The 15,100-nt window shown below is 41.5% G+C and overlaps 1 protein-coding gene across 3 annotated transcripts in view; it reads right to left on the bottom strand.

The window, feature by feature from the left end:
* The window catches only part of si:ch211-246m6.5 (von Willebrand factor D and EGF domain-containing protein), a 46,681-nt gene that overhangs the window by 2,161 nt on the left and 29,420 nt on the right, over positions 1–15,100 (bottom strand). The window contains exons 20-32 of one of the 3 annotated variants that reach the window (XM_050064092.1): positions 13,705–14,175; positions 13,456–13,626; positions 10,338–10,714; positions 9,745–10,258; positions 9,547–9,642; positions 9,353–9,448; positions 7,052–7,147; positions 6,856–6,951; positions 6,679–6,774; positions 6,493–6,588; positions 4,519–4,614; positions 905–1,000; positions 724–821 (exon numbers count right to left, since the gene is read on the bottom strand). In XM_050064092.1, coding sequence (XP_049920049.1) covers positions 724–821; positions 905–1,000; positions 4,519–4,614; positions 6,493–6,588; positions 6,679–6,774; positions 6,856–6,951; positions 7,052–7,147; positions 9,353–9,448; positions 9,547–9,642; positions 9,745–10,258; positions 10,338–10,714; positions 13,456–13,626; positions 13,705–14,175 — 2,399 coding nt within the window. Of the gene's footprint in view, positions 1–723; positions 822–904; positions 1,001–4,518; positions 4,615–6,492; positions 6,589–6,678; positions 6,775–6,855; positions 6,952–7,051; positions 7,148–9,352; positions 9,449–9,546; positions 9,643–9,744; positions 10,259–10,337; positions 10,715–13,455; positions 13,627–13,704; positions 14,179–15,100 lie in introns of all 3 variants that reach the window. The other 2 variants (XM_050064091.1, XM_050064090.1) reach the window with 2 other exon arrangements.

The following is a 15,100-nucleotide window of genomic DNA, read 5'->3' as shown; positions in this document are numbered from 1 at the left end:
TCTGATCTGCAGCCTTTGTCGGGGGGTCCACAAATTAGGGCCAAAGCCACGGTGGTGTGACCTCGGCAAAACACGTCGTCATACGGTTCCCACTGTGACGGGAGTGTAAAACTTTATAACTTGACCTTAAACTTTTTCTTCTTCCCCACATGTTCCTGACTTCACCTGTAAATCTGTCAGATTCTCAGATCTGCCTGGCTCCAGCACCTTTCTCCAGATTTCCGTCTTTAACTTTAATAACGCATCAGAAGCCTGGATATTACAGAACTGCATCAGTTTTGTTTTCAATAACACTTTTATTTCTGCTCCAGCTGAAAACCAAAACAGAACTGGCTCTAATCAAACAGCTGGAGTTCTGCACACTGAAAGATAAAACCAAAAGACAGCGCTACAGTTTGCTTTGATCACTGCAGCATCCACAGACTGTCCATCCACAGTCTTTTCTTCACTGGGCCTCATCATCTGTCACCGGTCAGTTCATGAGACTGGACGCATTTTCACGTGTTTCCAGTTTTCTTCATGTGTTTCTGACTCATGTGTGCAAGTCTCAGACTGGCTGGGGAAAATGTAGCACTGAAATGTTTCTGCTTTCTCTCCTGAAACCTGAATAGAAGACTTAACAAGCCAGGAAAGGAGCTTTTCCAAGTCTCATTTGACTTTAAGTGATTGAAGTAGGGCTCCCTTCTTACGTCAAAATAACGCCCCATGTTTAGTCCAACTTACCCTTCTGGAGCAAAGAGAACCGGAGTATCCGCTGCGGCAGGCGCAGACGTTCGGTCGCACACATCGACTGCCGTAAAGACACTTCTGTTCACAGTGAGCTGAGGAGTGACATGGAAACAATCAGCCAATCAGGACCCAGTTTTGCTGTTATTCTGAGGACACATTTTGGTGGGATACTCACGGATCTGACACAGCATGCCTTGCCAGCCCGGGGCGCAGTGGCAGGTGTTGGGTCCAACACACTCCCCGCCGTTCAGACACTTCTGCAGACAGCTGGCTGAGAGGCGACACAAGACTTTATATAAGTGCTGAACTCAGGTCACAAATGTAACTGAAGACGAGACTTAAAGGAACACTTCACCCCCCAAACGACCACTTATATATCAAATTCTCTCTCTGCGAAAGTGACAGCGAAACTGTATCAAAATATCCGTTTACAAACTTACACACAACTCGTGCAGAGTAATTTAAGTCTCATTTATCCAGTTGTATTCTCAAAGATGTACTGATTAGGTTTTCATGGCCAAGGGTCAAAGGTCAAGGTCACTGTGACCTTGCATCCATCTCATACTTAATGCAACATCTCAAGAACAGCTTGAATGAATTTATTCAAGTTCGGCACAAATGCCCACTTGGACTAGCAATGAATGGATCAGTTTTTGGTGGTCAAAAGTCAAGGTCACTGTGACCTTGCATCCATCTCATACTCAAATAAAAAACATCTCAAGTACAACTTGAATGAATTTCTTCAAATTTGGCACAAATGTCCACTTGGACTAGCAATGAACTGATTAGTTTTGGTGGTCATAGGTCAAAGGTCAAGGTCACTTGTAAGGAGTTTATATCAGGACAGGAAGTGGATTCTGTCATCAAACATGAAGACTTGTAGTTGTCGATGTAATGGTAATTAAGAACGGAACAACTATTGTTATGCCATGGTCAAAGGCATTATGTTTTCAGGTTGTCCGTCCATCTGTTACATTCTAGTGAACGCAATATCTCTTTAAATTTGGCACAAACGTCCACTTGGACTCAAGGATGAACTGATTAGATTTTGGGAGTCATGGGTCAAAGGTCAAAGTCAGTGTGACCTCATTTCTGTCATTCTTGTGAATGTTATATCTCAAGAATGCCTTCAGGGATTTTTTTTCCCAAATTTGGCACAAACGTTCCCCTGGACTCGAGGATGAACTGATTAGATTTTGGTGCTCAAAGCTCAAGGTCAGCGTAGCCTTGCATCTGTCTCATTCTCGTGAACACGCTACCTCAAGTACACTGTGAGGGAGTATCTTTAAATTTGACACAAACGTCCACTTGGACTCAAGGATGAACTGATTCGATTTTGGGGGTCATGGCCCAAAGGTCAAGGTCAGTGTGACCTCATTAGTACTCTTGTGAATGTGGTATCTCAAGAATGCCTTCAGAGATTTTTTTTTTTTTTTTTTTCAAATGTGGCACAAACGTCACAAGAATGAACCGATTAGATTTTGGTGCTCAAAGGTCAAGGTCAGTGTAGCCTTGCATCGGTCTCATTCTCGTGAACACGCTACCTCAAGTACACTGTGAGGGAATTTCTTTAAATTTGACACAAACGTCCACTTGGACTCAAGGATGAACTGATTAGATTTTGGGGGTCATGGGTCAAAGGTCAAACTCAGTGTGACCTCATTCGTCTCATTCTTGTGAATGTTATATCTCAAGAATGACTTCAGGGATTTTTTTTTTTTTCAAATTTGGCACAAACGTTCGCCTGGACTTGAGGATGAACTGATTCGATTTTGGGGGTCATGACCCAAAGGTCAAGGTCAGTGTGACCTCATTAGTACTGTTGTGAATGTGGTATCTCAAGAATGCCTTCAGAGATTTTTTTTTTTCCTTCAAATTTGGCACAAACGTCACAAGGATGAACCGATTAGATTTTGGTGCTCAAAGGTCAAGGTCAGTGTAGCCTTGCATTGGTCTCATTCTCGTGAACACGCTACCTCAAGTACACTGTGAGGGAATTTCTTTAAATTTGACACAAACGTCCACTTGGACTCAATGATGAACTGATTAGATTTTGGGAGTCATGGGACAAAGGTCAAAGTCAGTGTGACCTCATTTCTGTCATTCTTGTGAACGTTATATCTCAAGAATGCCTTCAGGGATTTTTTTTTTCCAAATTTGGCACAAACGTTCCCCTGGACTCGAGGATGAACTGATTAGATTTTGGTGCTCAAAGGTCAAGGTCAGTGTAGCCTTGCATCTGTTTCATTCTCGTGAACACGCTACCTCAAGTACAATGTGAGGGAGTATCTTTAAATTTGACACAAACGTCCACTTGGACTCAAGGATGAACTGATTAGATTTTGGGGGTCATGGCCCAAAGGTCAAGGTCAGTGTGACCTCATTAGTACTCTTGTGAATGTGGTATCTCAAGAATGCCTTCAGAGATTTTTTTTTTTTTTTTTTCAAATTTGGCACAAACGTCACAAGGATGAACCGATTAGATTTTGGTGCTCAAAGGTCAAGGTCAGTGTAGCCTTGCATCAGTCTCATTCTCGTGAACACGCTACCTCAAGTACACTGTGAGGGAATTTCTTTAAATTTGACACAAACGTCCACTTGGACTCAAGGATGAACTGATTAGATTTTGGGAGTCATGGGACAAAGGTCAAACTCAGTGTGACCTCATTCATCTCATTCTTGTGAATGTTATATCTCAAGAATGTCTTCAGGGATTTTTTTTTCCAAATTTGGCACAAACGTTCCCCTGGACTCGAGGATGAACTGATTAGATTTTGGTGCTCAAAGCTCAAGGTCAGTGTAACCTCGCATCTTGTGAACACGCTATCTCAAGTACACTGTGAGGGACTTTCTTTAAATTTTCCTTTAATCTTGACAAAAGTCAAGATCAGTGCGGTCTCATTTCTGTGAATGTTATATCTCAAGAATGCCTTCAGGGATTTCTTTCAAATTTGGCACAAATGTCCACTTGGACTCAAGAACTGATTATAATTTTGTGGTCAAAGGTCAAAGTCAGTGTGACCTTGACAAACATATTTTTGGCCATAACTCAAGAATGCATATGGTAATTATGACGAAACTTCATACAAATGTCGAACAGGATAAAATAATGAAGTGATGACATTTTATATCCAAAAGGTCAAACCTCACCAGGTGGGAGGGGCTAAGACGTGAGGAGAGGAGGCGAGGAAAGGAATCAAGAGGAGTGAAACCAAATGTTGCAGTGAAGATCAAACCTGAGACTTAACAGACGCCTCCTGATAGATAACAGGCCGTGCACGTGATTGACAGGCGTTAAGGTGTCAAGTGATGATGAAGGAGGAGGGCGGGGCTAACACAGACTTCTCCCCTAAAAGTAAAAGCTTCAACAGATCATTCTTATCTGTGGTTAATCCTCTCTTCACTGATGTTCGTCTTTTAGGTAGCCGTTCCTTCAGCACTGAGGAGTCTGAACATCAGCCCCATAAAGCGCGGCAGACATCAGAGCTGATGGTTTCCATATGGGAGGCGTCTCTGTGGGAAGCATCTGTCAGCAGAGAGCGTTCACATGTTCTCATCGTCCCTGCTGCTGCATGGTGAGCTTAAGAGTAAGATGGCGCACTCTTGAGCCAATTATCAAACAACATGCCAAACATTCTTTAATTCCAGCTTCTCAAAATATGAAGATTTGCCGTTTTTCTCCGTTTTATTTCACTGTACACTCAGCAGCCACTTTATTAGGTACACCAAGAGCTGATGCATCATGGGACCTGCACCGTACGGATCTGATTCTTGTATCGCGGCACTTACGTTTATCACATCTCTTTCCTCGCCAACCTGACGGACAGTCGCAAACGTCTGGGCCGACGCACCTGCCGCCGTTCATGCACATGGGCTCACACACACCTGCAGAGAGAGAGAGAGTAGATAAAGGTGTTTTATTTTGTTATATTCTCCTTGTTTGTCATGTCTGCTTTCACTTCCTGTCTCTGTGTGTTTTCCCTCCACTCTTGATTGCCTGCCCCGACCTGATGAGCTTCACCTGTCCCTCACTAGTGCTGCCGTCACCTCACCTGTGTTTGAACTGTGTCTTTCTTGTGGTGTCTTTTCCCCTGGTGTTTAGTTTCCCCTTTGCTCTGGATGCATTTTGGGTTTACTTCTACCTGTCGTCTGCATTCATCTGGACTCTTTCAGGTTGTTACCATCTTTGAGAATAAATCATTGCACTTTTCCTGACTGCATTTTCATCAGTCAGTTCTGCACTTGGGTCCAAACTCTGACAGTTACAGGCGACTGTGTCATGTAGTGATGTCATTCAGTTGACAGAATCAGATCAGTTTTTCTGATTTGATTTGAAAAATCTTTGGTAGAAAAGTCCTCTTAGTAAATAAAAAAAGAAGAGAAGGAGGAAAAAGAGATTTGAGTGAGGAGAGCAAGAAGAAGAAGAAGAGGGGGAGGAGGAGAGGGATGAAAAACAGAACTAAGAGGATTCAACAGTCACAAGTGAAGGAAATAAATTTGACAAACGCGTGATGTGAGGACAGTAAACAATAAAATAAAATGTAATTTAAAAAATTAAAAAAAAAAAAAAAAAGAATCTGATTGAAAATGTAATAACTTAACCAATACTGTAAAAAAATGGGGGGGGAAAGTAATATAATTTTTACTGGTAATGTAATACTTTTATATTATTATTAAATATTTTATATATTTGATATTAATATATTTATTTATTTTTATATATTTTTTATAAATTTGACAAACAAATGATGATGAGGACGATAAACAAAAATAAAAAAAAATTAATAAAATTTTAATTCAACAATTTAATTTTTAATTCTAAAAAAAATTAACCAAATTGAAAATGTAATAAACCCAAGTGACGTAATAACTTGACTAATACTAGAAGAAAATAAGAAACAAATGTCCTGACTGATATTGTCATATATTTTTAACTGGTAATGTAATACTTTTAAAATTTTTTATATATTATTATTATTAAATATATATTTGATAGTTATATATTTTCATATAATATGTATTTTTTATAAATTTGACAAACAAATGACGATGAGGACGATAAACAAAAATTAAAAAATTAAATAAAATTTTAATTTAACAATTTAATTTTTAATTCTAAAAGAAATAACCAATTGAAAATGTAATAAAACCAAATGACGTAATAACTTGACCAATACTGAAAAGAAGAAAAAAAAAATGTCCTGACTGATATGGTCATAAAATCTTTACTGGTAATGTAATATTTTTCAGGTGGGTGATTTTTTTTTTAATATTATTTCTCTATAAAATATATTTTTGTAAAGTATAAATGCAACTTAATATATTACATAAAATATATTTATCACTTAAATATAAAATATATTTTAAAAAATTTAATAGGTAATACTACTACTTGCCATCTGTTGTAAATTTCCCATTCTACGTAATGCCAAGAGTTTACATTTCCAAAAAAATAAAATCTGTGTCAGATGTTCATGTTTTCAGTCGGCTAACATGACAGTAACAGCACTATACATTCTCTGTACTTGCACACTTTACATTTCAAAGAACTAGAATTACCAACTCGTGGAAAACATGTACGCTTCACACACATCTTCCCATCATCAGTGTTGAATAAAAATGACCCATCTTAAAGGTTTTATCATCAGTCAGGACATTTTATGACATTACTGGGTTTCATTATATTTTCATTCAGGTTGAGTGAACTTTTTATTACATTTTTAGGAAATCATTATGCTATACGAAGGAGGGAGAAAGACTGACTTTTCTCGCATCGGCTCCCGGTGTATCCGTGCAGACAGGAGCAGACGTTGTTCCTTATACACACACCGCCGTTCTTACAGGGAGGGCTGCAGACAGCTGGACGAGGACAGAGAATAAAGAAAATATTGACAGAACTGATGGGTTAGCGTACTCTGTCTGATCAGAGATACTCCCTTGTAAAGTTACCGTTCTGACACTGTGCTCCGTAGAAACCATGAGGACAGTCGCAAACATTCGGCCGGACACACGAACCTCCGTTGAGACATACGGGAGAGCAGAGAGCTGGAGAGAGAGAGAGGAGAGCATCACTGAGAGGTCAGTACACACACACACACACACTAAAACACACTAAAACACACTCACCGGTCTCACAGGACAGTCCGGTCCAGCCTGTCGTACACAAGCACTCATCTGGAGACACACACTGGCCTCCGTTGTGACAGTGACGGCTACACACCACTACAAAACAGTATCGTCACAATCATGATACTTACAGCTTTGGAAAGTAAATACAATTAAATGACTATGGAAAACAGAAGATCCCAGTAACTGAACTCACTGGTCTCACATCGAGGTCCAACGAACCCGTACGGACATGAACAGGTCTGCAGTCCCACACAGGTGCCTCCGTTTTCACATGGTAACCTGCACAGAGCTGCACAGATGCGTTTCAAGTAGTTATATCATTTAGAACAGTTTATTTGTAAGCCATCATAATCATTGATTACCCATGACTGTAACTGAGTTGTGAACTTCTTAACTGAAATCTTCACAACAGGACATGTTGCAGCAGGAATATGATCCAAAATCAGGGAGAAACAACAACGATGATTACTGGTTTCCCCAATGTTAGCATGTAGCTACATGTAGCAGTGCACTTGCAGCCATGGAATGACTGATATGGAGTATAGTGAAAATAATTACCACTAAAACCTTCTAAACCAAACTCTTCACAACTGGACATGTTCCAACAGGAATATGATCTAAAATCAAGGAGAAACAACAACCAAGTTTACATCTTTCTCTGAAATTAGCATGTAGCTACATGTAGCATTGTACTTGAAGCCAGTGTATAGCAGCACTTTCTATCGTAATAAATTGCCAGTAAAATCTTCTAAACCAAAATATTCACAACTTGACATGTTTCAGAAGGAAACTGATCCAAAATCAGGTAGAAATTAACAAAATTTGAAACCAAGATTGCATGTTTCCCTGACGTTAGCATGTAGCTACATGTAGCAGTGTACTTGCAACCAAAGAATGAGTGTAAAATCTTCACAACAGAATATGTTGCAGCAGGAATGTGTTCCAAAATCAGGGAGAATCAACAACCACAATTACTGGTTTCCCTTTTGTTTAGCATGTAGCTACATGTAGCAGTGCACTTGCAACTGGGGAATGACTGTAACGGAGTATAGCTGCACTTTCTACTGTGAAAAATCCCAGATAAAACTGTCTAAACCAAGCTCCTCACAACTAGACATGTTCCAACAAAATCAGAATAGGATGATCAAAAACAGCAACCAAGATTACATCTATCTCTGACGTTAGCATGTAGCAGTGTACTTGAAGCCGGAGTACAGCAGTACTTTCTATCATGATAAATTGCTAGGAAAATCTTGTAAACCCAATTCTAAAGAAGTTTCCCTGGCGTTAGCATGTAGCTACATGTACCAGTGTTCTTGCAGCAAGCAAATGACTGTAGAATGGCAGCACTTTCTATTGTGAAAAGTCACCAATAAAAGCCTCTAAACCAAAATCTTCACAACCAGACATGTTCCAACCGGGATATGAAAATCAGCCATATATATAACATCTCTCTCTGATGTTAGCATGTAGCTACATGTAGCAGTGCGCTTAAAGTTGGAGTAAAGCAGCAGTTTCTGTCGCAATAAATTGCAAGTAAAATCCTCTAAACCAAAACCTTCACAACTTGACATGTTCTAGAAGGAAACTGATCCAAAATCAGGTGGAAATTGACAAATTTGTAACCAAGATTGCACGTTTCCCCGATGTTAGCATGTAGCTACATGGAGAAGTGCACTTGCAGTCGGGGAATGGCTGTAACGGAGTACAGGGGCACTTTCTACCGTGAAAAATGACCAATAAAACCTTCAAAACCAAAGTCTTCATAGCCAGACATGTTCCAAGAGAATTATGATCCAAAATTAGCAACCGAGATCTTTCTCTGATGTTAGCATGTAGCTACAAGTAGCGGTGTGCTTAAAGCCAGAGTATAGCAGCACTTTCTGTTGTAATAAATTGCCAGTAGAATCCTCGAAACCAAAAAAATGGTTCTACCATGGTTCTACCATAAAAAATGACCAATAAAACCTTCTAAACCAAAGTCTTCACAACCAGACATGTTCCAATAGAATTATGATCCAAAATTAGCAACCGAGATCTTTCTCTGATGTTAGCATGTAGCTACATGTAGCTACATGTAGCAGTGTGCTTAAAGCCAGAGTATAGCAACACTTTCTATCATAATAAATTGTCAGTAAAATCCTCTAAACCAAAATCTTCACAACTGGATATGTTCCAAAAAGAATCTGATCCGAAATCAGGGAGAAATTTACAAAATTGGCAACATTTCCCTGACGTTAGCATGTAGCTATATGTAGCTATACTGTAAACACTTGCAGTAGCATGCCCTGAGCAGATGACCATATAAGAAATCAATCACGATGTGATGTCATCTTGTTTTGAAAAAGACATGTATTTCAAGAAAATTATTAGACTATTTCTTTCTGAAATTAATTTGTAATATTATGGGAAATTTTATATGTTTGTAGATGTATTAATTGATTTTGAAAACCAGTGTGCTGAAGAGTAACTGGGAAAATGAGGCTAGCTTTACCTTCCTGACAGGTTTCTCCATGAAACCCTCTGGGACACTGACACACACCCGGAGCAATGCACACACCCCCGTTCACACAGTCCGGCTCACAGATTGCTGTGAAAATATGGATAAACAAAAATAACAAATTAAAACATAGATATGACAACCCAGAGAGAAGTAATATCTACAATATAAGCCATTTGTGTGTTTACCTGTCTGACAGTCAGATCCAGTGTAGCCTGGTTTGCAGCGGCACGTGTTGGGCCGAGCACACTCCATGTTCCTGCCACATGTATGCCTGCAAACAGCTTTAAAATCCGACAGCGCAGATGTTAAATCTGTGTAAAGGTGACGGATGTTCTGCACTATTATCAAGTGTTGACGACATTGTTGAAGACATGAAGCCTTACCTCGACAGGCTCGTCCATCTCCGGTGTATCCCACAGGACACCTCCCGCAGCGGAAACCCTCGTCCAAGGTTGGTTCACACAGGACACCAGGAAAGCACGGCCGGTCGGCACAGGTCGTCGCATGTTTGTCTGCTGTTGTACCACTCCTAAACCCCGGCTGGTTGGAGGTAGCTCTCTGTAGCGGGGCGCTGTACGCCGTCTTGGCCGGTGTTGTGAGGGGCAATGCTGGGACCACCTGCGGCAAATCTGGGCCTTCGGATCTCGTCTCACCCTCATCTCCATCTGCGGAGAACTCTGACTCAGACAGCGAGTAGGACAGAGCAGTGAGGGCTGCTGTAAGTGGGAAGGCATGTCTTGGAGGGGTCCAGGGTTTGGCGTGGGTGGATACCACGGAGTTGAGCTGGGGCTGGGTTGTCTGTTTGGACTGCGCCACTTTGCCAGACTGAGTGGATATGTGAGGTGCGGGCAGTGTTACCTTAGATGGTGTGACACTGGTCAATGCTCCTTGAGACTGCTGGGAGGTAAACACAGAATGAAGGTGATTGGATGTTCTTGCTACCTTAACATCAAGACGACACAGTACAAAAACTCACCTTGGAGACCGTCACTTGAGGAACCGTAAACTCTCTGGAAACAGTCGTGCTGGATCTGGTGTATGTCCTGGCATCCGTTCTGAGGTTGCTACCGTGGTGGGTGATGTGAGTATTGAGGGCGCCGACTGATGTTCTGGGAACATCTCTGGAACCAACAGTGACTGCCTCTCTCCTCCCCGTCCCGCCTCCCCTCCCTGAAGCAGGAACCTGGCGTGGTGCGTTGTCTCGGTTCGCTCTGGTGACGGACCAGGACAGGTGTTTGATGCCGTGCCTGGTGGGCAGGTTGGGCAGGTGGAGCTGGGAGACTTTGCTGCTGCTTCCATAGGGGGATCGGCCAGTCTTGCTTACTGTCTGCTGCTGAGGAAGGTGGTTGGATGCTGAGGAAAGACAGGAGGTGACATCAGTGCCTCGGGCAAATTAACCCCTCCCCCCAGACAGTTATTGTCCAGTCACAGTTTAGTAACCACAACTAGCTTGTCAAGCTTTGGATTTCTCCTCTAGGCTTGGGGCAGTACTTATATTTTCATACCTTCATACTCATCTGAGATTCACTGGAGTATACGGTATGACTTAATTTTTCTGCAACATTACCGACCTAAAATATGCCGCTAACGTTATCCCCACCACTTGAAGTCGCCATATTTGCAAGCTCAGCTGCCTGTTCTACCACTGACCCCCGGTGGCACCTCATGTGCACTGCATACAGTACATCCTCAATAAAGCCTCTCCATATGAGTTTAAAAGAAAGATGAACGTCTGTATTTTTTTGATGGTACAGTCGGGATTTCTAAATACCATGGTATACTGTGATACCACCCAAGGCTAACCTCTACAGCGCATGTGATTTGGTCTGTAGTAAGAGCTATGCTTTTTATCCTTTCTAAAATCAACAAGAATTAGCACCTTGTGGTTGTATGCCTCCGCGAACCACTCAAATTGCTGTTGCAGTTTATATCCATCACTGTAAAAACACAGATGCTTCATACCCGACAGCACAGAAGATCTATACAATCAGCACAGCTTCAAGATTAGAGTCACTGATTCCGTATCTGGCCAAATGTCTCCCCTTCTGTTCCTGAGATATGACATTAAATAATGGACAGAAAAGTGTTTTAATATAGGACATTATGATGTCACAGTGAAGCTGACCTTTGACCTTTTGGATATAAAATGTCATCTTTTTACCATGATATCCCATTTGACATTTGTGTAAAATTTTGTCATAATTAGCATGTGTATTCTTACGTTATAGCCCAAAAACACGTTTTGTGAGGTCACGGTAACCTTTGACCTTCAACCACCAATTCTAATCAGTTTATTCTTCAGTCCAAGTGGACGTTTGTGTCAGATTTAAAGAAATTCCCTCCAGGTCTTTTTGAGATATTGTGTCCACAAGAATAAGACAGATGCACGGTCACACTGATCTTTGACCTATGACCACCAAAGTCTAATCAATTCATTGTTTAGTCCAAGTGAACATTTTTGCAAAATTTGAGGAAATTCCCTCAAGGCGTTCTTGAGATATCATGTTCACAAGAATGTGACAGACAAGGTGACGATGACCTTGACCTTAGACCACCAAATGCTAATCAGTTCACTGTTGATTTCAAGTGGATGTTTGTGCTAAATTTGAGGAAATTCCCTCAAGACTTTCTTGAGATGTGACCTTGACCTTTGACTACCAACTTCGAATCAGTTCATAATTAACTCCAAGTTGACATTTGTGCCAAAGTTGAGGACATTCCCTCAAGGTGTTCTTTAGATATTGTGTTACGACGAACAGGGTCACAGTGACCTACGACCACCAAATTCTAATCGGTTCATCGCTGTGTCTAAGTGGATATTTGTGTCAAAATTTAAAAAATTCCCCCAAGGAACTTCTTGAGATATTGTGTTCAAAAGAATGAGACAGACGAGGTCACAGTGACCTTTGACCGACCACCAAAAACAGATCGGTTCATCGTTAAGTCCAAGTGGACGTTTGTGCCAAATCTGAATTTAAAAAATTTCTCAAAGTGTTCTTGAGATATCGGTTCACAACCATGAGATGGATACAAGGTCACAGTGACCTTGACCTCTGCCCAAAAACTTCAAATGAGTTAATCGCTGAATCAAAGTGGATGTTTGTGTGACCTCATAAAACCTGTTTTTGGCCTTTACTATCGAATTAATGCCTGGAGGGAATAAACTTGGCACAAACCTGACCTTGTGTAACCTTGTGTCCATCTCATTCTTGTGAACATGACATCTCAGTAACACCTTGAGGGAATTTCTTCAAATTTGGCACAAACATTCACCATGCATTCTTGAGATATCAGCTTCACTAGAATGGGATGGACGGACAGACAACCTGAGAGTTGAAAACAGTAGTGCCTCTGGCCACACACAAGCAATTTACAAGATTCTTGCTTTTAATTTAGTCAGCTGAGACAGTGTTTAGCGTTAAGTGCATGTGTGCTGTGCAAAAATAGCGAATAATTATAAAGTTGAAAGTGTGAGATGAAGGAAATCTGTTTAAATATCAGCGTGAGGAACAAATAAATAGTTGAGAACATCTCTCCAAGCAGTGCAAACTGATTTAAACGAGCCATGTCTTGTTTGCGGCTTCTTGACTCATCTGCATTAACACTTTGTTCTGCTTTGTGCCTTCCCAGATCAGCACGATCCACAGTAAAGAGGTTTAAATTGGAATGACTCTGTCTCCTCTGAGTAATTAGGACCCTCTGCTCCCCTCGTGAGAAAACAACGTTCAGCAGTCTTCTGTCGAAACTTTGCGGCCGGGCGCTGACTCAAAAAACCAAGTACCAAAGGTTGTTATTACATCCAGGCCGTCTCCAGCCACTCAAACTGATTTATCCGCTGTAATAAATGGCGTTCCTTCCATCCAAGAAAAACACATAAAACAACATCAGGAAAACCAGAACATCAAAAGAACAGAATAAAAGATCTTTAAAGTAAACCACAGTGTGTAGGGGGAGATTTCATATTACTGACAGATGTTTGCATTAAATCTGGATCTTCATGTTTGTTAAAATTCATGTACGCATTCTTTTATTTTTATTCGGATTGTATTTTATGTGAATGGAGATGTCATAACTAGGTGTCAGAAGTCCCTTACCTTCCTTAGCGTTCTTCATGCACACACGTCCGTTGCCGTGAAGGCCAGGCGGGCAGCGGCCACACACATATCCGACGTGCGGCGGCCTGCGGTTGATGCATTGAACCCCAGGAAAGCAGGGCCTGCTGGCACACGTCGCCGACACATTCACAGCCAGAGACTGACCAGATCCTGAAAGACACAACCAAGAAAAAAAATTAAAGTTTCTGAACAAATAAATACAGTTGGAGGACACTGTTGAAATCTTACCTGAAGCTGCACTTCCTGATGGTTGGGCTACAGTGGAGGTCTTGGCAATAGCGATGCTGATTTTGGGCTGATCAGGCTTTACTTGGTCTGGTATAATTCCTGAGATGTTCTTGAAAGTGTTAGTTGAAGATGGGTTAAGTTTTCCTTGGCCTTTTCTCAAAGCATCAGTCTTTGTTTGGGTCACAACTGGTGTTGCTGCTGTGACGCTCCGGTTAGTTTCTGCCTTTGTGAGCGCTGGGTTCAGGCTCATTCCTGGAATCCGTCCCCATGTGGGGGTCTTAGTTTGTGATCGGTTCAGGTCAATCCTTGGAACTGTCCTCCCCGCCTCAGCCCTCGTCTGCGGGGAGCTGCCACTTGAGGTCTTCCGGAACGTGTCTGTCTTTATTTTGGGCGGTTGCAAAAGAACATCTGGTATCCTGTAGTCCGTCGTACGAGCAGCAGATGTGGGGGAGATGGGGACCGGCCTCACGACTGCTGTTTGAAGAAAAACACAGATTATATTTTGGATTGCCATATAATTCAATTCTAGGACACCCACATTGCAAGGAAACCAAATGCAAAAAGGAATGGAGGAACATACTGAGGATGGAACCAATAGAAATCACAGGAAGGAAGAGTCAGCAAAAAAATTGGAAGGGTCAAAGTTTTTTTTTTTAATAAGACAGACTTTCGGAGCCAGTTTGTGTAAAGATCTCAATGAGGCATGACTACCACTCAGCCTATCAACACATTTACAAGCCACGAGCATAGCAGGAAACACTCAGTGATTGACGTCGACATGCTGCAGACATGGCAGCAAGTCAAACAAACCTGACTCTGATTTGTCCTGCGTTGGCTCGGCCAACATTTCCTGCTTCGATCTGATACAACAGAGGCAGATTGAATCATCACGAAACTTCAGAGTCTTGACTCTTGTGACTCGACTTTACTTCTGTGTGGTTATCCAACTTTTGATTAATTGGTTGGTTGCTGTTTCCAATTGTTTGGAGAGACATACTGTTTATCACCGTCGTCTTGAATAGCATATAGTTTACTATCGTTTGTTCTTACCCTGATTCTAGTTTGGGTTTTCTGTACACACTTTGAGACACTTGCTTGCAATTAAGGGCTTCGAAATACACCTCCAGGACTGGTTTATAGAATTTGATTTTACTTAGACCTGACTCGTGCTTTTGACTGCAGCCCTGATGTGAAGGGCTCAGTAAGAGGTCAAATAAGTGAAACCAAAGTCCCTTTACTGGAGATGATAAGAGGGCTGAAGAGTAAGCAGAGGAACAAAAGGGGTGAGGAAATCCAAGGACCTGTCCTCAGGAGTGTACCTTTACAGAGCTCCATAAAAATGACACACACTACATTAGTGACAGTAATTTACGCTGTGTGCTTTGCTGTGAGCCAA

Source organism: Epinephelus moara, chromosome 16, assembly GCF_006386435.1.
Source record: "Epinephelus moara isolate mb chromosome 16, YSFRI_EMoa_1.0, whole genome shotgun sequence".
NCBI classification, from domain to species: domain Eukaryota; kingdom Metazoa; phylum Chordata; class Actinopteri; order Perciformes; family Serranidae; genus Epinephelus; species Epinephelus moara.
The sequence above is the reverse complement of the archived record's forward strand: the minus strand, read 5'-3'. Positions and strand labels throughout refer to the sequence as shown.